The sequence below is a fragment of the Oncorhynchus masou genome, chromosome 29, assembly GCF_036934945.1.
Source record: "Oncorhynchus masou masou isolate Uvic2021 chromosome 29, UVic_Omas_1.1, whole genome shotgun sequence".
Classification (NCBI taxonomy): domain Eukaryota; kingdom Metazoa; phylum Chordata; class Actinopteri; order Salmoniformes; family Salmonidae; genus Oncorhynchus; species Oncorhynchus masou.
This window is the reverse complement of record NC_088240.1, coordinates 97,777,128-97,801,129: the sequence shown is the minus strand read 5'-3', so window position 1 is coordinate 97,801,129 and position 24,002 is coordinate 97,777,128. Positions and strand designations below refer to the sequence as shown.

General features: G+C 46.2%; 1 protein-coding gene and 1 long non-coding RNA gene across 2 annotated transcripts in view; one reads left to right on the top strand and one right to left on the bottom strand.

The window, feature by feature from the left end:
* Nucleotides 1-9,356, top strand: part of LOC135521023 (tumor necrosis factor receptor superfamily member 11B-like) — a 36,860-nt gene extending 27,504 nt beyond the window's left edge. The window contains exons 3-6 of the mRNA XM_064946928.1: nucleotides 332-547; nucleotides 4,905-5,129; nucleotides 8,471-8,682; nucleotides 9,170-9,356. Coding sequence (XP_064803000.1) covers nucleotides 332-547; nucleotides 4,905-5,129; nucleotides 8,471-8,682; nucleotides 9,170-9,349 — 833 coding nt within the window. The 3' untranslated portion in view covers nucleotides 9,350-9,356. The remainder of the gene's footprint in view (nucleotides 1-331; nucleotides 548-4,904; nucleotides 5,130-8,470; nucleotides 8,683-9,169) is intronic.
* On the bottom strand, nucleotides 4,253-8,598 carry LOC135521031 (uncharacterized). Its single transcript, XR_010452484.1, has 3 exons — nucleotides 8,521-8,598; nucleotides 4,846-5,079; nucleotides 4,253-4,693 (listed from the first exon to the last, which is right to left on the bottom strand). It is a non-coding gene; the product is annotated as an uncharacterized LOC135521031 (long non-coding RNA).
* Nucleotides 9,357-24,002: the final 14,646 nt, after the last annotated feature.

Genomic DNA, 24,002 nt, shown 5'->3' with positions numbered 1-24,002 from the left:
GATGCATGAAGAACCTCTCTGATTCTCACTTCTTCTCTGTTCTAAAACAGGATGTGGTAGATAGACGTTACAGCACCGTTAGTAGTTTACTCCTCTCTAAACAATGCCATAGAAACTCCACACTTCCACTGCTGCTTTATGATGAGAACATCATCCCACAACTTGTAACTTGGAAATGTATAACCTAAAGAGGCTTGATGTGAAAAGAGCAATTTCTCTCAGATTGTGATAAAAACATGATCCCCCCACCTGTAACAAAAAAAAGAAAGAAAGAAATGATCTTGGTCAGGTGTCATAAATTGGAAGTTTGTTTTGTGTTCTTCTCTCCTAGGTACACCAGAGATAGACACAGCGTGTGAGGCGTGTCCGCAGGGCCTGTTCTCCAGCCGGATGTCTGCCAGCGAGCCGTGTGTGCCTCACAGGAACTGCTCTGAGCTGGGCTTGAAGACCCTCCGACCAGGGACCTCCACCCAGAACGCACTGTGTGAGAACAAGGCTGAAGGATCTGTCCTGGAGTGCTCCCAACACCACACACAGTGTCACACTGGTGAGAATATACAGGATAATGGTGATATATGCCATACTCTCTCTTATCCAAAGCGATTTAAAGTCATACATTGTTTTGTTTTTTGTATGGGTGGACCCAGCGGGAATCAAACCCACTACCTTTGGCGTTGTGAACGCCACGCTCTACCTCCTGAGCCACACATGACCACAGCACACGCACCACGTAATGTCTATTAAAAAAGGAATGAGCATCCCTAATCCACAGCTCCACGTAACCCGCTCAGCTTCACACTGACTAAATGACCACAGTGTCTGAGTCCTGTACTTACGAGTATGTGAGTCTGAATGGGACAGATGTGCAACAGAGGTTAATGAGCAACTTCACCTGAAACTGTTTTCCATCCCCAAGAAAATACAGAGGCTTGATCTCAGCAGGTAAACACTGGTTGAAACCCAGTTAATCACAGCTGCCTACAGCGATTCACTTGAACAGCAGGTCAACATCATCCCACTAACTGCAGTAACTCCAGACATCATCCCACTAACTCCAGTAACTTCAGACGTCATCCCACTAACTCCAGACGTCATCCCACTAACTCCAGTAACTTCAGACACCATCCCACTAACTGCAGTAACTCCAGACGTCATCCCACTAACCCCAGACATCATCCCACTAACTCCAGTAACTCCAGACGTCATCCCACTAACTCCAGTAACTCCAGACGTCATCCCACTAACTCCAGACATCATCCCACTAACTCCAGTAACTCCAGACATCATCCCACTAACTCCAGACATCATCCCACTAACTCCAGACATCATCCCAGTAACTCCAGACGTCATCCCACTAACTCCAGTAACTCCAGACGTCATCCCACTAACTCCAGTAACTCCAGACGTCATCCCACGAACTCCAGTAACTCCAGACGTCATCCCACTAACTCCAGACGTCATCCCACTAACACCAGTAACTCCAGACGTCATCCCACTAACTCCAGACGTCATCCCACTAACTCCAGACGTCATCCCACTAACACCAGTAACTCCAGACGTCATCCCACTAACTCCAGACGTCATCCCACTAACTCCAGTAACTCCAGACGTCATCCCACTAACTCCAGACGTCATCCCACTAACTCCAGACGTCATCCCACTAACACCAGTAACTCCAGACGTCATCCCACTAACTCCAGACGTCATCCCACTAACTCCAGTAACTCCAGACGTCATCCGACTAACTCCAGACATCATCCCACTAACTCCAGTAACTCCAGACATCATCCCACTAACTCCAGTAACTCCAGACGTCATCCGACTAACTCCAGACGTCATCCCACTAACTCCAGTAACTCCAGACGTCATCCCACTAACTCCACTAACTCCAGACATCATCCCACTAACTCCAGTAACTCCAGACGTCATCCCACTAACTCCACTAACTCCAGACATCATCCCACTAACTCCAGTAACTCCAGACATCATCCCACTAACTCCAGTAACTCCAGACATCATCCCACTAACTCCACTAACTCCAGACATCATCCCACTAACTCCAGTAACTCCAGACATCATCCCACTAACTCCAGTAACTCCAGACATCATCCCACTAACTCCAGTAACTCCAGACATCATCCCACTAACTCCAGTAACTCCAGACATCATCCCACTTACTCCCACTAATTCCAGACAGTTTTTTCTTGAGCAGATGGTCTGGGGGCCGGAACATAATTACAGATAATTTGTAGACTGCAAATTGACCGCAAGAAGCCCAAACATATATAATATTTGACTAATACATAATAATTTCAAACCTTGCATACATTTGTATAGGGCGACTCACATCCCATAGGGCGGCTCACATCCCATAGGGCGGCTCACATCCCATAGGGCACATCCCATCATCCCACTAACTCCAGACATCATCCCACTAACTCCAGACATCATCCCAGTAACTCCAGACGTCATCCCACTAACTCCAGACGTCATCCCACTAACTCCAGTAACTCCAGACGTCATCCAGACGTCTTTTATGCCCAACCATGAAAAACAAGTTTGTTTTTTTGCTCACAGGCCGCCAGTTTTGGTCTTACTCAGGCTGAAACCATGAAGAATGCTGCTGAGAACACACACACACACACACACACACACACACACACACACACACACACACACACACACACACACACACACAGAGATACACACCACAGAACCACAACACAGTAGACTGAGCCTGATGAGTCTCCCAGGAGACCGAACACAGTACTGAGTTCTCATTCTAGAACCTGAACGATGCACACAGAACACCTGTCTTCCATCACACCATCTCTGCTGTGTGATGTATCACAATGAGCCGTGTCAGGGGGAAGTTGACTTCCATGAGAATCAACTCTTCACATGAAACTGAGTTCCTACAGGATGACTAACAACTCTCAGAGTCGAACACCCAGAACTGTCACTTTCCCTGGGGACTGACGCTCTCCTTAACAATTCATTCAGGATTTGTTTTCGTAGGATACGACACACATACAATTACAATGATTAAGTCGTTCTATTTCTATGGTGACACCGCAGATCGTTTGCAAAGAATTAGAAAATAGTTTGAAGTAAAAATGTCAAATTGAGAGGAAATATGTCAAAGCCATTGGTTTAGATTTCAGAAAATACTCTAAGTCAGACCTGCTGTAAGTCAGACCTGCTGTAAGTCAGACCTGCTGTAGGTCAGACCTGCTGTAAGTCAGACCTGCTGTAAGTCAGACCTGCTGTAAGTCAGACCTGCTGTAAGTCTGACCTGCTGTAAGTCAGACCTGCTGTAGGTCAGACCTGCTGTAAGTCTGACCTGCTGTAGGTCAGACCTGCTGTAAGTCTGACCTGCTGTAGGTCAGACCTGCTGTAAGTCAGACCTGCTGTAAGTCAGACCTGCTGTAAGTCTGACCTGCTGTAGGTCAGACCTGCTGTAGGTCTGACCTTCTGTAAGTCTGACCTTCTGTAAGTCAGACCTGCTGTAGGTCAGACCTGCTGTAAGTCTGACCTGCTGTAGGTCAGACCTGCTGTAGGTCAGACCTGCTGTAGGTCAGACCTGCTGTAAGTCTGACCTGCTGTATGTCTGACCTGCTGTAAGTCAGACCTGCTCTAAGTTGGGTGGTCCTTTGCATGGGGTGATGTAAGTTTCCTTTAACAATCAGTCTTCCAGATAGATGACACAGGAACTTAGGTATAAAAGTGTTTAGTAATAAAATGTAATTGCAGACAGAGATTCACATACAGAGTACCTCAGGAGTCTGTCGTAACGATCTGTGTGGTGAAACAGGAGACAACACTTTTAATACAATCTACCGTCAGTCATATCATAACATTGTTGCATTGGATTAGAAACAAAGTATCTAAGATGAGAAAAACAGGTCTAGACTGTGGTTCCTCTCTACTATCTCGGCCTTGAGGCTGTGTGACTCTCAGTGGGTGCAGATGATTCTCATCCTGAGAACTTAAAGCAGTACATCTCCATTTACCCAGTACTTTTCCATCATTGCACATTGCAGGTATACAAAGGTTATGACATAAACACAGCAATCATGGCGTCAGTGTAGCCTCACACCTGACCACCAGGGTAACCCCCAACCAAGTCAGCCCTGCTGTAGGTCAGACCTGCATCCCAAAATGGCACCCTATTACCTATATAGTGCACTACTTTTATCCAGAGCCTTATTGGCCCTGGTCAAAAGTAGTGCACTATGAAGGAATGCGGTGCACTTTAGGAGTCAACTACAGACTGAGGAACGAAGCCAGAAGTACATAAGGAGGAAGGAGGAGAGGCTGTGAGGGAAATGAGTGTGTCGCCGCTGGGATGGAACAAAGAAGTGAGAGGAAGTGATGTTTTCATTATCTGGTCTGGTAATGACTGGATACCCTCCATTACACACACACACACACACACACACACACACACACACACACACACACACACACACACACACCACATCAGAGTGAGCCTGATTAGTCTCCCAGGAGACCAAACACAGTATTGGGTTCTAGAAGCAGAACGATGCACACAGAACACCTTTGTTCCATCACAGCTGGTCTGCTGGGTGACGTATCACAGTGAGCCGTATCAGGGGGGAGATTGAGGTGCTTCTCCACAGGCGTTGAGGTCTTCATGTCAACTGGTGCTCATCATCTAGTGATTTGATATCTGTTCAATAGAATAAATGAATGTTTATTTGATAGAACCTGAAACAGAAAGGCTGTTTATATAATTATGGTCCCAATAGAGTAAACCTAACACATCTGTCTCTTCACACATAATCAATCAAGATCTCAATGTATCGGAAAGAAAACATGTACCTAAGTACCAGGATGTAACGTCAGTGTCCTCTCTCTCTCTCTCTCCCTCACTGTCTCAGACGTGTCGCTGTGTGAGGAGGCCATCTTCCAGTCTCTGGCGTCTCTCCGTCTGTCCTCCGTCCCCCTGGAGCGTCTCCTGGAGAGCCTGCCTGGGAAGAGGGTGGACAGGAAGAGTCTGGAGAGGCTTAAGAAGGCCTGCTCCCCCCAGCAGCAGATACTACTCCTATTGAGACTCTGGAGAGAACAGAACAAAGACCAGGTTAAACTCCACGGCATCATTCAAGGTCAGTAGGATCCGTTTAGTAGAGCTCTGCTATTGGCTGCTGCATATGAGTTCTAAAGACTTCTATCCAATGAGAGGGTCCTGTTATGTCCTGGGCTCATCATATCTATTATCCAATGAGAGGGTCCTGTTATGTCCTGGGCTCATCATATCTATTATCCAATGAGAGGGTCCTGTTATGTCCTGGGCTCATCATATCTATTATCCAATGAGAGGGTCCTGTTATGTCCTGGGCTCATCATATCTATTATCCAATGAGAGGGTCCTGTTATGTCCTGGGCTCATCATATCTATTATCCAATGAGAGGGTCCTGTTATGTCCTGGGCTCATCATGTCTATTATCCAATGAGAGGGTCCTGTTATGTCCTGGGCTCATCATGTCTATTATCCAGTGAACCACTGTGAGCGGAAGGTGTCCAGGTTAGGGGTGTCCAGGTTAGGGGTGTCCAGGTGAGGGCTGTCTAGGTTAGGGCTGTCCAGGTTAAGGGTGTCCAGGTTAGGGCTGTCCAGGTTAGGGCTGTCTAGGTTAGGGTTGTCCAGGTTAGGGCTGTCCAGGTTAGGGCTGTCTAGGTTAGGGCTGTCCAGGTTAGGGCTGTCCAGGTTAGGGCTGTCCAGGTGAGGGCTGTCCAGGTTAGGGGTGTCCAGGTTAGGGCTGTCCAGGTCAGGGGTGTCCAGGTCAGGGGTGTCCAGGTTAAGGGTTGTCCAGGTTAAGGGTGTCCAGGTTAGGGCTGTCCAGGTCAGGGGTGTCCAGGTCAGGGGTGTCCAGGTTAAGGGTTGTCCAGGTTAAGGGTGTCCAGGTTAGGGCTGTCCAGTTTAGGGCTGTCCAGGTTAGGGCTGTCCAGGTTAGGGGTGTCCAGGTTAGGGCTGTCCAGGTTAGGGGTGTCCAGGTTAGGGCTGTCCAGGTCAGGGCTGGCCAGGTCAGGGCTGTCCAGGTTAGGGCTGTCCAGGTTAAAGGTGTCCAGGTTAGGGCTGTCCAGGTTAAAGGTCTCCAGGTTAGGGGTGTCCAGGTTAGGGCTGTCCAGGTTAGGGCTGTCCAGGTTAGGGCTGTCCAGGTTAAAGGTGTCCAGGTTAGGGCTGTCCAGGTTAGGGCTGTCCAGGTTAGGGGTGTCCAGGTTAGGGGTGTCCAGGTTAGGGGTGTCCAGATTAGGGGTGTCCAGGTTAGGGTTGTCCAGGTTAGGGGTGTCCAGGTTAGGGGTGTCCAGGTTAGGGGTGTCCAGGTTAGGGCTGTCCAGGTCAGGGCTGTCCAGGTCAGGGTTGTCCAGGTCAGGGGTGTCCAGGTTAAGGGTTGTCCAGGTTAAGGGTGTCCAGGTTAGGGCTGTCCAGGCCAGGGCTGTCCAGGTTAGGGCTGTCCAGGTTAAAGGTGTCCAGGTTAGGGGTGTCCAGGTTAGGGGTGTCCAGGTTAGGACTGTCCAGGTTAGGGGTGTCCAGGTTAGGGGTGTCCAGGTTAGGGCTGTCCAGGTTAGGGCTGTCCAGGTTAGGGGTGTCCAGGTTAGGGCTGTCCAGGTTAGGGCTGTCCAGGTTAGGGGTGTCCAGGTTAGGGGTGTCCAGGTTAGGGCTGGTATTTTAGATGATGGTTATTGGTCAGCCAAATGACCGCAGTCACCGTAATAACAGTTGGAATAGCAACAACAACAAAGACAATACAAATGTTCTCTGTGTGTGTGGGGGGGGGTTGCCTAGGCAACCTACTACTTGTCTGCTACAGCACCTTGCTTGTTTCAGCCTGGGGCAACAAAGTTTCATCACACTGTAGAGTCCATGTTATAGCAGAGACTCAACCACACGAGTTCCCAGCCATCCCGTCTTCAGTCAGCTGTTCGTTCTACAAAATAGTTCAACCATAACCGTTGGTTACGCGGTTATACCATAATTGTGGCAGCCCTAATCCAGCTGTCTTAAGAGTAGTATCATGACTAACCTTTCTCCATTATCTTTTCCCTCCACTGTGAGCGTAAGGTGTCCAGGTGTCTTACAGTAGTATCAGTTTAACCTGAGTTTCCTCCTCTACCCTGTTGTCTCAGGTGTGAACCACTGTGAGCGTAAGGTGTCCAGGTGTCTTACAGTAGAATCAGTTTAACCTGAGTTTCCTCCTCTACCCTGTTGTCTCAGGTGTGAACCACTGTGAGCGTAAGGTGTCCAGGTGTCTTACAGTAGAATCAGTTTAACCTGAGTTCCCTCCTCTACCCTGTTGTCTCAGGTGTGAACCACTGTGAGCGTAAGGTGTCCAGGTGTCTTACAGTAGTATCAGTTTAACCTGAGTTCCCTCCTCTACCCTGTTGTCTCAGGTGTGAACCACTGTGAGCGTAAGGTGTCCAGGTGTCTTACAGTAGTATCAGTTTAACCTGAGTTCCCTCCTCTACCCTGTTGTCTCAGGTGTGAACCACTGTGAGCGTAAGGTGTCCAGGTGTCTTACAGTAGTATCAGTTTAACCTGAGTTCCCTCCTCTACCCTGTTGTCTCAGGTGTGAACCACTGTGAGCGTAAGGTGTCCAGGTGTCTTACAGTAGTATCAGTTTAACCTGAGTTCCCTCCTCTACCCTGTTGTCTCAGGTGTGAACCACTGTGAGCGTAAGGTGTCCAGGTGTCTTACAGTAGTATCAGTTTAACCTGAGTTCCCTCCTCTACCCTGTTGTCTCAGGTGTGAACCACTGTGAGCGTAAGGTGTCCAGGTGTCTTACAGTAGTATCAGTTTAACCTGAGTTCCCTCCTCTACCCTGTTGTCTCAGGTGTGAACCACTGTGAGCGTAAGGTGTCCAGGTGTCTTACAGTAGAATCAGTTTAACCTGAGTTCCCTCCTCTACCCTGTTGTCTCAGGTGTGAACCAATGTGAGCGTAAGGTGTCCAGGTGTCTTACAGTAGTATCAGTTTAACCTGAGTTCCCTCCTCTACCCTGTTGTCTCAGGTGTGAACCACTGTGAGCGTAAGGTGTCCAGGTGTCTTACAGTAGTATCAGTTTAACCTGAGTTCCCTCCTCTACCCTGTTGTCTCAGGTGTGAACCACTGTGAGCGTAAGGTGTCCAGGTGTCTTACAGTAGTATCAGTTTAACCTGAGTTTCCTCCTCTACCCTGTTGTCTCAGGTGTGAACCACTGTGAGCGTAAGGTGTCCAGGTGTCTTACAGTAGAATCAGTTTAACCTGAGTTTCCTCCTCTACCCTGTTGTCTCAGGTGTGAACCACTGTGAGCGTAAGGTGTCCAGGTCTCTTACAGTAGTATCAGTTTAACCTGAGTTCCCTCCTCTACCCTGTTGTCTCAGGTGTGAACCACTGTGAGCGTAAGGTGTCCAGGTGTCTTACAGTAGAATCAGTTTAACCTGAGTTCCCTCCTCTACCCTGTTGTCTCAGGTGTGAACCAATGTGAGCGTAAGGTGTCCAGGTGTGCGGGTTTGAAGAACCTGACCCTGGGCGACCTGATGATGGTGATGAAGAGTCTTCCAGGGGTCCGGGCTCACGAGGAAGACATCAGGGCCGTGGTCTCCTCATGCCGCTCCCAGCAGTACCTCCTGCAGCTCCTACACCTTTGGAAGAACCAGAACACGGACCTGGACATTAATAAGGTATTGGTCCGCCACCACCGTGCACATTAACACGCCTTAATCTAGACCAATTATGACTGTGGACATTCCTCATGTTTCCTTTTCTACGTACCAACAACAAGATGAGATTATCCAATTAGACATTTACATTTAAGTCATTTAGCAGACGCTCTTATCCAGAGCGACTTACAAATTGGTGAATTCACCTTCTGACATCCAGTGGAACAGCCACTTTACAATAGTGCATCTAAATCATTAAGGGGGGGTGAGAAGGATTACTTATCCTATCCTAGGTATTCCTTGAAGAGGTGGGGTTTCAGGTGTCTCCGGAAGGTGGTGATTAGAAGGGTGTTGGGTTTCCTTTGATGAAAGCACCTGCCATGGAGAAGACGGAGTAACTGACTGGATCCCTTTGTGTTCTCCTTGATCGTTAAAACAAATGTAGTCTGTGTATGTATCTGTTTAAATGGTCCGAATCAAACCTAATCTATTTATCCATCAATGAAAGGGTCTGGCTCACAGCCTGAGCAGGCTCCGGCAGCAGGGGGCACCACGTCCGCTCCTCAGGAGCATCAAGAAGATCAACCGGATCATCTCCACCTCCTCCATACACAAGATGTACGAGAAGATGTTCCTCAACATGATCGAGGACGGGACCTGCTTCAACACCAAACCTTACAACCAATAGGAGAAATGGGGCGGGTCTAAGGGGGGAGGGGGGGGGCAGAACTGGGTTTCAAATACTTTAAAAATGTATAATTTGTTAGTCTGCCTGGAGTGTCAGATGGATGGGATTTGACGTTTTGTGGTGTTTCTATTGGTTTATTGCTCCAGACAAACTCAATCAGGGTCAGATAAAGGTTGTAAATTCATGTTTAAAGTATTTGTAACCCAGGTCTGATGGGGGCGGATCCTAATGTCCACTTACATCAAATTTTCACTTGGTCTCCCATTGATATCAATGCATGACGAAGTGGAAATTCCATTTAAATGTAAATGAGGATTAGTCCTAACTGGGTGAAAAACAGGGTTGGGGTCAATTTAGTGGAAATTCAATTCATGAGGATTTTTATTTCTGTTTGTGAATTTGAATTTGAAATCACTTGCTGAAGTGACTGAATTAAAAATGGAATTGATTCCAAACTTAGCGAAAAGAGAAAACTATTTAAAATGTGTATATAGTCTGGTGTTTTTAAGGTGAGGTAGAGGGGTGATAGGGAAGGGGGGTGATAGGGAAGGGGGGAGGGTGATAGGGAAGGGGGGTGATAGGGAAGGGTGATAGGGAAGGGTGATAGGGAAAGGGGGGGGTGATAGGGAAGGGGGGGGTGATAGGGAAGGGGGGTGATAGGGAAGGGGGGTCGTCTTGCTTTTTCACTGTTTTAAAAGGAGGAGATTTATTTCATAATGAAATGTTTCCTCCTGTGTGTGTTCCAAATGGAACCCTATTCCCTATATAGTGCACTACTACCCAATGGGCCCTGGTCAAAAGTAGTGCACTATATAGGAAATAGGGTGCCATTCCCCCCGCTGTTCTGTGTGGACTGCTGACATCCAAAGCTCTATTGACACTGTCAAAACATTTCAAACATTGTCAGCTTTTATGAATGTACAAAGGAGTGCAATTTGTTTTATTTAAATGTAATTTTTCTGACCAAATTTGTTTGTAAAAGCTTATTTTTATCTCTCTATTAAAAAAACTGGATTCTGAATGCTGCAGGTTTGAATGTTGTTTGTTTGTAGCCGAAGGGATTTGTTTTGTAAATCATTTTTGTATAAAAAAGGTATGGATCTTTATTTGGGATGTTTTTTGTTTGGACCAGCCCTTTTCAAGTCCTTAACATTTGTAAAACATTATGTTGAATTATCTGATTAAAATCCATTTGATAAGATTGTTGTATGTTTTTTTTTTAAATGACAAGTGTTGTATTGTTTTGATTTCCCCTCTCATTAGTGTGGATGTTGAACCCTGGTGTCGTTACTCTCCTTGCAGTAACCTGTGCCTGTCGAAATGGTTTCTGATACACACCACTCCTCCTATTGACTCAGTCTTGCTACGGGCATTTCAATCTCCTAACAATTAGCTTATTAAGAAACAGGAAAGTGCTTCCTCATTACACATACTCAATAAGGACATGGTGTTCCTTCCTTGGACATATAGTGTTTATGTGAAGCTTCAGTGTACAGCTGACATGTCCAGACTGTCCTGTTCTATGAAATGACTTGACTCATCTTTACTCTCCTGCAAAATTAGTATGTGAAGGTTATTCACTGTGTCATTCTGTCTCCTGGAAGGTTATTCACTGTGTCGTTCTGTCTCCTGGAAGGTTATTCACTGTGTCGTTCTGTATCCTGGAAGGTTATTCACTGTGTCATTCTGTCTCCTGGAAGGTTATTCACTGTGTCATTCTGTCTCCTGGAAGGTTATTCACTGTTTCATTCTGTCTCCTGGAAGGTTATTCACTGTGTCATCTTGTCTCCTGGAAGGTTATTCACTGTGTCATTCTGTCTCCTGGAAGGTTATTCACTGTGTCATTCTGTCTCCTGGAAGGTTATTCACTGTGTCATTCTGTCTCCTGGAAGGTTATTCACTGTGTCATTCTGTCTCCTGGAAGGTTATTCACTGTGTCATTCTGTCTCCTGGAAGGTTATTCACTGTGTTATTCTGTCTCCTGGAAGGTTATTCACTGTGTCATTCTGTCTCCTGGAAGGTTATTGACTGTGTTATTCTGTCTCCTGGAAGGTTATTCACTGTGTCATTCTGTCTCCTGGAAGGTTATTCACTGTGTCATTCTGTCTCCTGGAAGGTTATTCACTGTGTCATCTTGTCTCCTGGAAGGTTATTCACTGTGTCATCTTGTGTAACTGTGTCATCTTGTCTCCTGGAAGGTTATTCACTGTGTCGTTCTGTATCCTGGAAGGTTATTCACTGTGTCATTCTGTCTCCTGGAAGGTTATTCACTGTGTCATTCTGTCTCCTGGAAGGTTTTTCACTGTGTCATTCTGTCTCCTGGAAGGTTATTCACTGTGTCATCTTGTCTCCTGGAAGGTTATTCACTGTGTCATCTTGTGTAACTGTGTCATCCTGTCTCCTGGAAGGTTATTCACTGTGTCATTCTGTCTCCTGGAAGGTTATTCACTGTGTCATCTTGTCTCCTGGAAGGTTATTCACTGTGTCATCTTGTGTAACTGTGTCATCTTGTCTCCTGGAAGGTTATTCACTGTGTCGTTCTGTATCCTGGAAGGTTATTCACTGTGTCATTCTGTCTCCTGGAAGGTTATTCACTGTGTCATTCTGTCTCCTGGAAGGTTATTCACTGTGTCATTCTGTCTCCTGGAAGGTTTTTCACTGTGTCATTCTGTCTCCTGGAAGGTTATTCACTGTGTCATCTTGTCTCCTGGAAGGTTATTCACTGTGTCATCTTGTGTAACTGTGTCATCCTGTCTCCTGGAAGGTTATTCACTGTGTCATTCTGTCTCCTGGAAGGTTATTCACTGTGTCATTCTGTCTCCTGGAAGGTTATTCACTGTGTCATTCTGTCTCCTGGAAGGTTATTCACTGTGTCATTCTGTCTCCTGGAAGGTTATTCACTGTGTCATTCTGTCTCCTGGAAGGTTCTTCACTGTGTCATTCTGTCTCCTGGAAGGTTATTCACTGTGTCATCTTGTCTCCTGGAAGGTTATTCACTGTGTCATCTTGTGTAACTGTGTCATCTTGTCTCCTGGAAGGTTATTCACTGTGTCGTTCTGTATCCTGGAAGGTTATTCACTGTGTCATTCTGTCTCCTGGAAGGTTATTCACTGTGTCATTCTGTCTCCTGGAAGGTTATTCACTGTGTCATTCTGTCTCCTGGAAGGTTTTTCACTGTGTCATTCTGTCTCCTGGAAGGTTATTCACTGTGTCATTCTGTCTCCTGGAAGGTTATTCACTGTGTCATTCTGTCTCCTGGAAGGTTATTCACTGTGTCATCTTGTCTCCTGGAAGGTTATTCACTGTGTCATCTTGTCTCCTGGAAGGTTATTCACTGTGTCATTCTGTCTCCTGGAAGGTTCTTCACTGTGTCATTCTGTCTCCTGGAAGGTTATTCACTGTGTCATTCTGTATCCTGGAAGGTTATTCACTGTGTCATTCTGTCTCCTGGAAGGTTATTCACTGTGTCATTCTGTCTCCTGGAAGGTTATTCACTGTGTCATTCTGTCTCCTGGAAGGTTATTCACTGTGTCATCTTGTCTCCTGGAAGGTTATTCACTGTGTCATCTTGTCTCCTGGAAGGTTATTCACTGTGTCATTCTGTCTCCTGGAAGGTTCTTCACTGTGTCATTCTGTCTCCTGGAAGGTTATTCACTGTGTCATTCTGTATCCTGGAAGGTTATTCACTGTGTCACTGTGTCATTCTGTCTCCTGGAAGGTTATTCACTGTGTCATTGTCTCCTGGAAGGTTATTCACTGTGTCATTCTGTCTCCTGGAAGGTTATTCACTGTGTCATTCTGTCTCCTGGAAGGTTATTCACTGTGTCATTCTGTCTCCAGGAAGGTTATTCACTGTGTCATTCTGTCTCCTGGAAGGTTATTCGCTGTGTCATTCTCTCCTGGAAGGTTATTCACTGTGTCATTCTGTCTCCTGGAAGGTTTTTCGCTGTGTCATTCTGTCTCCTGGAAGGTTATTGACTGTGTCATTCTGTCTCCTGGAAGGTTATTCACTGTGTCATCTTGTCTCCTGGAAGGTTATTCACTGTGTCATTCTGTCTCCTGGAAGGTCATTCACTGTGTCATCTTGTCTCCTGGAATGTTATTCACTGTTTTATTCTGTCTCCTGGAAGGTTATTCACTGTGTCACTGTGTCATCTTGTCTCCAGGAAGGTTATTCACTGTGTCATTCTGTCTCCTGGAAGGTTATTGACTGTGTCATTCTGTCTCCTGGAAGGTTATTCACTGTGTCATCTTGTCTCCTGGAAGGTCATTCACTGTGTCATCTTGTCTCCTGGAATGTTATTCACTGTGTCATTCTGTCTCCTGGAAGGTTATTCACTGTTTCATTCTGTCTCCTAGAAGGTTATTCACTGTGTCATTCTGTCTCCTGGAAGGTTATTCACTGTGTCATCTTGTCTCCTGGAAGGTTATTCACTGTGTCATCTTGTCTCCTGGAAGGTTATTCACTGTGTCATTCTGTCTCCTGGAAGGTTCTTCACTGTGTCATTCTGTCTCCTGGAAGTTTATTCACTGTGTCATTCTGTCTCCTGGAAGGTTATTCACTGTGTCATTCTGTCTCCTGGAAGGTTTTTCACTGTGTCATTCTGTCTCCTGGAAGGTTATTCACTGTGTCATTCTGTCTCCTGGAAGGTTCTTCACTGTGTCATTCTGTCTCCTGGAAGGTTATTCACTGTGTCATCTTGTCTCCTGGAAGGTTTTTCGCTGTGTCATTCTGTCTCCTGGAAGGTTATTCACTGTGTCATCCTGTCTCCTGGAAGGTTATTCACTGTGTCATTGTCTCCTGGAAGGTTATTCACTGTGTCATCCTGTCTCCTGGAAGGTTATTCACTGTGTCATTGTCTCCTGGAAGGTTATTCACTGTGTCATTCTGTATCCTGGAAGGTTATTCACTGTGTCATTCTGTATCCTGGAAGGTTATTCACTGTGTCATTCTGTCTCCTGGAAGGTTATTCACTGTGTCATTCTGTCTCCTGGAAGGTTATTCACTGTGTCATTCTGTCTCCTGGAAGGTTCTTCACTGTGTCATTGTCTCCTGGAAGGTTATTCACTGTGTCATTCTGTCTCCTGGAAGGTTATTCACTGTGTCATTCTGTATCCTGGAAGGTTCTTCACTGTGTCATTGTCTCCTGGAAGGTTATTCACTGTGTCATTGTCTCCTGGAAGGTTATTCACTGTGTCATTCTGTCTCCTGGAAGGTTATTCACTGTGTCATCTTGTCTCCTGGAAGGTTATTCACTGTGTCATCCTGTCTCCTGGAAGGTTATTCACTGTGTCATTCTGTCTCCTGGAAGGTTATTCACTGTGTCATTCTGTCTCCTGGAAGGTTATTCACTGTGTCATTCTGTCTCCTGGAAGGTTATTCACTGTGTCATTCTGTCTCCTGGAAGGTTATTCACTGTGTCATTCTGTCTCCTGGAAGGTGGTTCACTGTCTCACCTCCACTAGGGTCATTGTCTCGTTTTCAGGCCATTTGTTGCTCACCTTGCTCCTCTGTACCAGATGAGACTAGTTGTAACCAGATCAAACTAGTTATGACTATACTAGTCTCATCTATTTACAACTAGTCTGATCTGGTTACAACTAGTCTCATCAGGTTACAACTAGTCTCATCAGGTTACAACTAGTCTGATCTGGTTACAACTAGTCTCATCAGGTTACAACTAGTCTCATCAGGTTACAACTAGTCTGATCTGGTTACAACTAGTCTGATCTGGTTACAACTAGTCTGATCTGGTTACAACTAGTCTGATCTGGTTACAACTAGTCTCATCAGGTTACAACTAGTCTCATCAGGTTACAACTAGTCTGATCTGGTTACAACTAGTCTGATCTGGTTACAACTAGTCTGATCTGGTTACAACTAGTCTGATCCCTGTTGGTTTGATGTTCCTTTGCACCTACTGCCGTTGTCACGCCATCTCACCTTGCTCCTCAGAAAGGAACCAGAGCTCCTTGTTTGGTTGTCATGAGTGTGTAGTCAGGGTAACTTCCTACGGAGGATCATAATGTGGTCATACATGTTATTATGATATCTTTAAAGGTCAGCTGACCAGAGTCTAGCCTGATCCCAGACATGTTTGTGCTGTCTTGCCAAGTCCTATTGTCATTGGCAGCAACAACAACCATAGGAGTTGGTAAGACAGTACAAACTAGATCTGAGACCAGGTGAGACTCTGGTCAGCTGACCTTTAAAGACTGTTCTGCTGTGGTCTACATGAGGACCCAGCAGTCCTTCCATATTTTACCTTTAGGAAGTAGTGGTGACCTTTACAGACCTTTTTATAGACATGCTTGGTTGTCATGGGAAGTAAGAGTGAGAGTGAGAGTGAGAGTGTGTGTGTGTGTGTGTGTGTGTGTGTGTGTGTGTGTGTGTGTGTGTGTGTGTGTGTGTGTGTGTGTGTGTGTGTGTGTGTGTGTGTGTGTGTGTGTGTGTGTGTGTGTGACTGAGAGCCAGGCAAATGGATCTAAAGTATACTAAATTCTTTTTTAATTAAAGATCTTTAATAATGGCCTAGTGGGACACAAATGATATCAGCATTAATGTGAATCACCGCCTCGTCTTCTATTGCCAAAGGAACAAATGCATGACTGCCAAGGTTAACACGTCTCAAATCAAATTGTATCAGTCGCATGCACTGAATACAGCAGCTGTAAGGCCTGAGGCTATATACAGGGTATTACGGTACAGAGTCAATGTGGAGGCTATATACAGGGTGTTACGGTACAGAGTCAATGTGGAGGCTATATACAGGGTGTTACGGTACAGAGTCAATGTGGAGGCTATATACAGGGGGTACCGGTACAGAGTCAATGTGGAGGCTCTATACAGGGGATACCGGTACAGAGTCAATGTGGAGGCTATATACAGGGTGTTACGGTACAGAGTCAATGTGGAGGCTATATACAGGGTATTACGGTACAGAGTCAATGTGGAGGCTATATACAGGGTATTACGGTACAGAGTCAATGTGGAGGCTATATACAGGGGTACCAGTACAGAGTCAATGTGGAGGCTCTATACAGGGGATACCGGTACAGAGTCAATGTGGAGGCTATATACAGGGTATTACGGTAAAGAGTCAATGTGGAGACTATATACAGGGTATTACGGTACAGAGTCAATATGGAGACTATATACAGGGTGTTACGGTACAGAGTCAATGTGGAGGCTATATACAGGGTATTACGGTACAGAGTCAATGTGGAGGCTATATACAGGGGTACCAGTACAGAGTCAATGTGGAGGCTCTATACAGGGGATACCGGTACAGAGTCAATGTGGAGGCTATATACAGGGTATTACGGTACAGAGTCAATGTGGAGGCTATATACAGGGTATTACGGTACAGAGTCAATGTGGAGGCTATATACAGGGTATTACGGTACAGAGTCAATGTGGAGGCTATATACAGGGGTACCAGTACAGAGTCAATGTGGAGGCTCTATACAGGGGATACCGGTACAGCGTCAATGTGGAGGCTATATACAGGGTATTACGGTACAGAGTCAATGTGGAGGCTATATACAGGGTATTACGGTACAGAGTCAATGTGGAGGCTATATACAGGGTATTACGGTACAGAGTCAATGTGGAGGCTATATACAGGGTATTACGGTACAGAGTCAATGTGGAGGCTATATACAGGGTATTACGGTACAGAGTCAATGTGGAGGCTATATACAGGGTATTACGGTACAGAGTCAATGTGGAGGCTATATACAGGGTATTACGGTACAGAGTCAATGGGGAGGCTATATACAGGGTATTACGGTACAGAGTCAATGGGGATGCTATATACAGGGTATTACGGTACAGAGTCAATGTGGAGGCTATATACAGGGTATTACGGTACAGAGTCAGTGTGGAGGCTATATACAGGGTATTACGGTACAGAGTCAGTGTGGAGGCTATATACAGGGTATTACGGTACAGAGTCAGTGTGGAGGCTATATACAGGGTATTACGGTACAGAGTCAGTGTGGAGGCTATATACAGGGGATACCGGTACAGAGTCAATATGGAGGCTATATACAGGGTATTACGGTACAGAGTAATGTGGAGGCTATATACAGGGTATTACGGTACAGAGTCAATGTGGAGGCTATATACAGGGTATTACGGTACAGAGTCAATGTGGAGGCTATATACAGGGTATTACGGTACAGAGTCAATGTGGAGGCTATATACAGGGTATTACGGTACAGAGTCAATGTGGAGGCTATATAGAGGGTATTACGGTACAGAGTCAATGTGGAGGCTATATACAGGGGGTACAGAGTTAATGTGGAGGCTATATACAGGGGGTACCAGCACAGAGTTAATGTGGAGGCTATATACAGGGGGTACAGAGTCAATGTGGAGGTTATATACAGGGGGTACCGGTACAGAGTCAATGTGGAGGCTATATACAGGGGGTACCAGTACAGAGTTAATGTGGAGGCTATATACAGGGGTACCAGCACAGAGTCAATGTGGAGGCTGTATACAGGGGGTACCGGTACAGAGTCAATGTGGAGGCTATATACAGGGGGTACCAGTACAGAGTTAATGTGGAGGCTATATACAGGGGGTACCAGCACAGAGTCAATGTGGAGGATGTATACAGGGGTACCGGTACAGAGTCAATGTGAAGACTATATACAGGGTGTTACGGTACAGAGTCAATGTGGAGGCTATATACAGGGTATTACGGTACAGAGTCAATGTGGAGGCTATATACAGGGGGTACCAGTACAGAGTCAATGTGGAGGCTCTATACAGGGGATACCGGTACAGAGTCAATGTGGAGGCTATATACAGGGTATTACGGTACAGAGTCAATGTGGAGGCTATACACAGGGTATTACAGTACAGAGTCAATGTGGAGGCTATATACAGGGTATTACGGTACAGAGTCAATGTGGAGGCTATATACAGGGGGTACCAGTACAGAGTCAATGTGGAGGCTCTATACAGGGGATACCGGTACAGCGTCAATGTGGAGGCTATATACAGGGTATTACGGTACAGAGTCAATGTGGAGGCTATATACAGGGTATTACGGTACAGAGTCAATATGGAGGCTATATACAGGGTGTTACGGTACAGAGTCAATGTGGAGGCTATATACAGGGTGTTACGGTACAGAGTCAATGTGGAGGCTATATACAGGGGGTACCGGTACAGAGTCAATGTGGAGGCTCTATACAGGGGATACCGGTACAGAGTCAATGTGGAGGCTATATACAGGGTGTTACGGTACAGAGTCAATGTGGAGGCTATATACAGGGTATATTACGGTACAGAGTCAATGTGGAGGCTATATACAGGGTATTACGGTACAGAGTCAATGTGGAGGCTATATACAGGGGGTACCAGTACAGAGTCAATGTGGAGGCTCTATACAGGGGATACCGGTACAGAGTCAATGTGGAGGCTATATACAGGGTATTACGGTAAAGAGTCAATGTGGAGACTATATACAGGGTATTACGGTACAGAGTCAATATGGAGACTATATACAGGGTGTTACGGTACAGAGTCAATGTGGAGGCTATATACAGGGTATTACGGTACAGAGTCAATGTGGAGGCTATATACAGGGGGTACCAGTACAGAGTCAATGTGGAGGCTCTATACAGGGGATACCGGTACAGAGTCAATGTGGAGGCTATATACAGGGTATTACGGTACAGAGTCAATGTGGAGGCTATATACAGGGTATTACGGTACAGAGTCAATGTGGAGGCTATATACAGGGTATTACGGTACAGAGTCAATGTGGAGGCTATATACAGGGGGTACCAGTACAGAGTCAATGTGGAGGCTCTATACAGGGGATACCGGTACAGCGTCAATGTGGAGGCTATATACAGGGTATTACGGTACAGAGTCAATGTGGAGGCTATATACAGGGTATTACGGTACAGAGTCAATGTGGAGGCTATATACAGGGTATTACGGTACAGAGTCAATGTGGAGGCTATATACAGGGTATTACGGTACAGAGTCAATGTGGAGGCTATATACAGGGTATTACGGTACAGAGTCAATGTGGAGGCTATATACAGGGTATTACGGTACAGAGTCAATGTGGAGGCTATATACAGGGTATTACGGTACAGAGTCAATGGGGAGGCTATATACAGGGTATTACGGTACAGAGTCAATGGGGATGCTATATACAGGGTATTACGGTACAGAGTCAATGTGGAGGCTATATACAGGGTATTACGGTACAGAGTCAGTGTGGAGGCTATATACAGGGTATTACGGTACAGAGTCAGTGTGGAGGCTATATACAGGGTATTACGGTACAGAGTCAGTGTGGAGGCTATATACAGGGTATTACGGTACAGAGTCAGTGTGGAGGCTATATACAGGGGATACCGGTACAGAGTCAATATGGAGGCTATATACAGGGTATTACGGTACAGAGTAATGTGGAGGCTATATACAGGGTATTACGGTACAGAGTCAATGTGGAGGCTATATACAGGGTATTACGGTACAGAGTCAATGTGGAGGCTATATACAGGGTATTACGGTACAGAGTCAATGTGGAGGCTATATACAGGGTATTACGGTACAGAGTCAATGTGGAGGCTATATAGAGGGTATTACGGTACAGAGTCAATGTGGAGGCTATATACAGGGGGGTACAGAGTTAATGTGGAGGCTATATACAGGGGGTACCAGCACAGAGTTAATGTGGAGGCTATATACAGGGGGTACAGAGTCAATGTGGAGGTTATATACAGGGGGTACCGGTACAGAGTCAATGTGGAGGCTATATACAGGGGGTACCAGTACAGAGTTAATGTGGAGGCTATATACAGGGGGTACCAGCACAGAGTCAATGTGGAGGCTGTATACAGGGGGTACCGGTACAGAGTCAATGTGGAGGCTATATACAGGGGGTACCAGTACAGAGTTAATGTGGAGGCTATATACAGGGGGTACCAGCACAGAGTCAATGTGGAGGATGTATACAGGGGGTACCGGTACAGAGTCAATGTGAAGACTATATACAGGGTGTTACGGTACAGAGTCAATGTGGAGGCTATATACAGGGTATTACGGTACAGAGTCAATGTGGAGGCTATATACAGGGGGTACCAGTACAGAGTCAATGTGGAGGCTCTATACAGGGGATACCGGTACAGAGTCAATGTGGAGGCTATATACAGGGTATTACGGTACAGAGTCAATGTGGAGGCTATACACAGGGTATTACAGTACAGAGTCAATGTGGAGGCTATATACAGGGTATTACGGTACAGAGTCAATGTGGAGGCTATATACAGGGGGTACCAGTACAGAGTCAATGTGGAGGCTCTATACAGGGGATACCGGTACAGCGTCAATGTGGAGGCTATATACAGGGTATTACGGTACAGAGTCAATGTGGAGGCTATATACAGGGTATTACGGTACAGAGTCAATGTGGAGGCTATATACAGGGTATTACGGTACAGAGTCAATGGGGAGGCTATATACAGGGTATTACGGTACAGAGTCAATGGGGATGCTATATACAGGGTATTACGGTACAGAGTCAATGTGGAGGCTATATACAGGGTATTACGGTACAGAGTCAGTGTGGAGGCTATATACAGGGTATTACGGTACAGAGTCAGTGTGGAGGCTATATACAGGGTATTACGGTACAGAGTCAGTGTGGAGGCTATATACAGGGTATTACGGTACAGAGTCAGTGTGGAGGCTATATACAGGGGATACCGGTACAGAGTCAATATGGAGGCTATATACAGGGTATTACGGTACAGAGTAATGTGGAGGCTATATACAGGGTATTACGGTACAGAGTCAATGTGGAGGCTATATACAGGGTATTACGGTACAGAGTCAATGTGGAGGCTATATACAGGGTATTACGGTACAGAGTCAATGTGGAGGCTATATACAGGGTATTACGGTACAGAGTCAATGTGGAGGCTATATAGAGGGTATTACGGTACAGAGTCAATGTGGAGGCTATATACAGGGGGGTACAGAGTTAATGTGGAGGCTATATACAGGGGGTACCAGCACAGAGTTAATGTGGAGGCTATATACAGGGGGTACAGAGTCAATGTGGAGGTTATATACAGGGGGTACCGGTACAGAGTCAATGTGGAGACTATATACAGGGGGTACCAGTACAGAGTTAATGTGGAGGCTATATACAGGGGGTACCAGCACAGAGTCAATGTGGAGGCTGTATACAGGGGGTACCGGTACAGAGTCAATGTGGAGGCTATATACAGGGGTACCAGTACAGAGTTAATGTGGAGGCTATATACAGGGGGTACCAGCACAGAGTCAATGTGGAGGATGTATACAGGGGGTACCGGTACAGAGTCAATGTGGAGGCTATATACAGGGGGTACCGGTACAGAGTCAATGTGGAGGCTATATACAGGGGTACCAGTACAGAGTTAATGTGGAGGCTATATACAGGGGTACCAGTACAGAGTTAATGTGGAGGCTATATACAGGGGTACCAGTACAGAGTCAATGTGGAGGCTATATACAGGGGTACCAGTACAGAGTTAATGTGGAGGCTATATACAGGGGGTACCAGCACAGAGTTAATGTGGAGGCTATATACAGGGGGGTACAGAGTCAATGTGGAGGCTATATACAGGGGGTACCAGCACAGAGTTAATGTGGAGGCTATATACAGGGGGGTACAGAGTCAATGTGGAGGCTATATACAGGGGGTACCGGTACAGAGTTAATGTGGAGGCTATATACAGGGGGGTACTGAGTCAATGTGGAGGCTATATACAGGGGGTACCAGTAGAGAGTTAATGTGGAGGCTATATACAGGGGGTACCAGTACAGAGTTAATGTGGAGGCTATATACAGGGGGTACCAGCACAGAGTTAATGTGGAGGCTATATACAGGGGGTACCAGCACAGAGTTAATGTGGAGGCTATATACAGGGGGTACCAGTACAGAGTTAATGTGGAGGCTATATACAGGGGGGTACAGAGTCAATGTGGAGGCTACATACAGGGGGGTACAGAGTCAATGTGGAGGCTATATACAGTGGGTACCGGTACAGAGTCAATGTGGAGGCTATATACAGGGGGGTACAGAGTCAATGTGGAGGCTATATACAGGGGGTACCAGTACAGAGTTAATGTGGAGGCTATATACAGGGGGGTACAGAGTCAATGTGGAGGCTATATACAGGGGTACCAGCACAGAGTCAATGTGGAGGTTATATACAGGGGTGCCGGTACAGAGTCTGTGGAGGCTATATACAGGGGGTACCGGTACGGAGTCAATGTGGAGGCTATATACAGGGGGTACCGGTACAGAGTCAACGTGGAGGCTGTATATATATATATATTTATGCTGCAGTAGTTTATGTGTCGGGGGGCTGGGGTCAGTTTGTTATATCTGGAGTACTTCTCCTGTCCAATTCGGTGTCCTGTGTGAATCTAAGTGTGCGTTCTCTAATTCTCTCCTTCTCTCGGAGGAGGACCTGAGCCCTAGGACCATGCCCCAGGACTACTTGACATGATGACTCCTTGCTGTCCCCAGTCCACCTGGCCGTGCTGCTGCTCCAGTTTCAACTGTTCTACCTTATTATTATTCGACCATGCTGGTCATTTATGAACATTTGAACATCTTGGCCATGTTCTGTTATAATCTCTACCCGGCACAGCCAGAAGAGGACTGGCCACCCCACATAGCCTGGTTCCTCTCTAGGTTTCTTCCTAGGTTTTGGCCTTTCTAGGGAGTTTTTCCTACCCACCGTGCATCTACACCTGCATTGCTTGCTGTTTGGGGTTTTAGGCTGGGTTTCTGTACAGCACTTTGAGATATCAGCTGATGTACGAAGGGCTATATAAATAAATTTGATATACAGGGGGTACCGGTACCGAGTCAATATGGAGGCTATATACAGGGGGTACCGAGTCAATGTGGAGGTTATATACAGGGGGTGCCGGTACAGAGTCAATGTGGAGGTTATATACAGGGGGTACCGGTACGGAGTCAATGTGGAGGCTATATACAGGGGGTACCGGTACAGAGTCAATGTGCGGGGGCACCGGTTCGTCGAGGTAATATGTACATGTAGGTAGAGTTATAGTGACTATGCATATATAATAAATAGAGAGTAGCAGCAGTGTAAAAGAGGGAGGGGGGGGTAATGCAAATAGTCTGGGCAGCCATTTGATTAGCTGTTCAAGAGTCTTATGGATTGGGGGTAGAAGCTGTTAAGAAGCTTTTTGGACCTATACTTGGTGCTCCGGTATCGCTTGCTGTGTGGTAGCAGAGAGAACAGTCTATGACTAGGGGAGTCTTTGACAATTTTTAGGGCCTTCCTCTGACACCGCCTGGTATAGAGGTCCTGGATTGCGGGAAGCTTGGGCCATACGCATTACCCTCTGTATTGCCTTGCGGTAGGAGGCCGAGCAGTTGCCATACCAGGCAGTGATGCAACCAGTCAGAATGCTCTTGATGGTGCAGCTGTATAACTTTTTGAGGATCTCAGGACCCATGCCAAATCTTTTCAGTATCCTGAGGGGGAGTAGGCGCTGTCTTGCCCTCTTCACCTGTTGTGACTAACTGGGGACACCAGGTGTGTTATGACTAACTGGGGACACCAGGCGTGTTATGACTAATTGGGG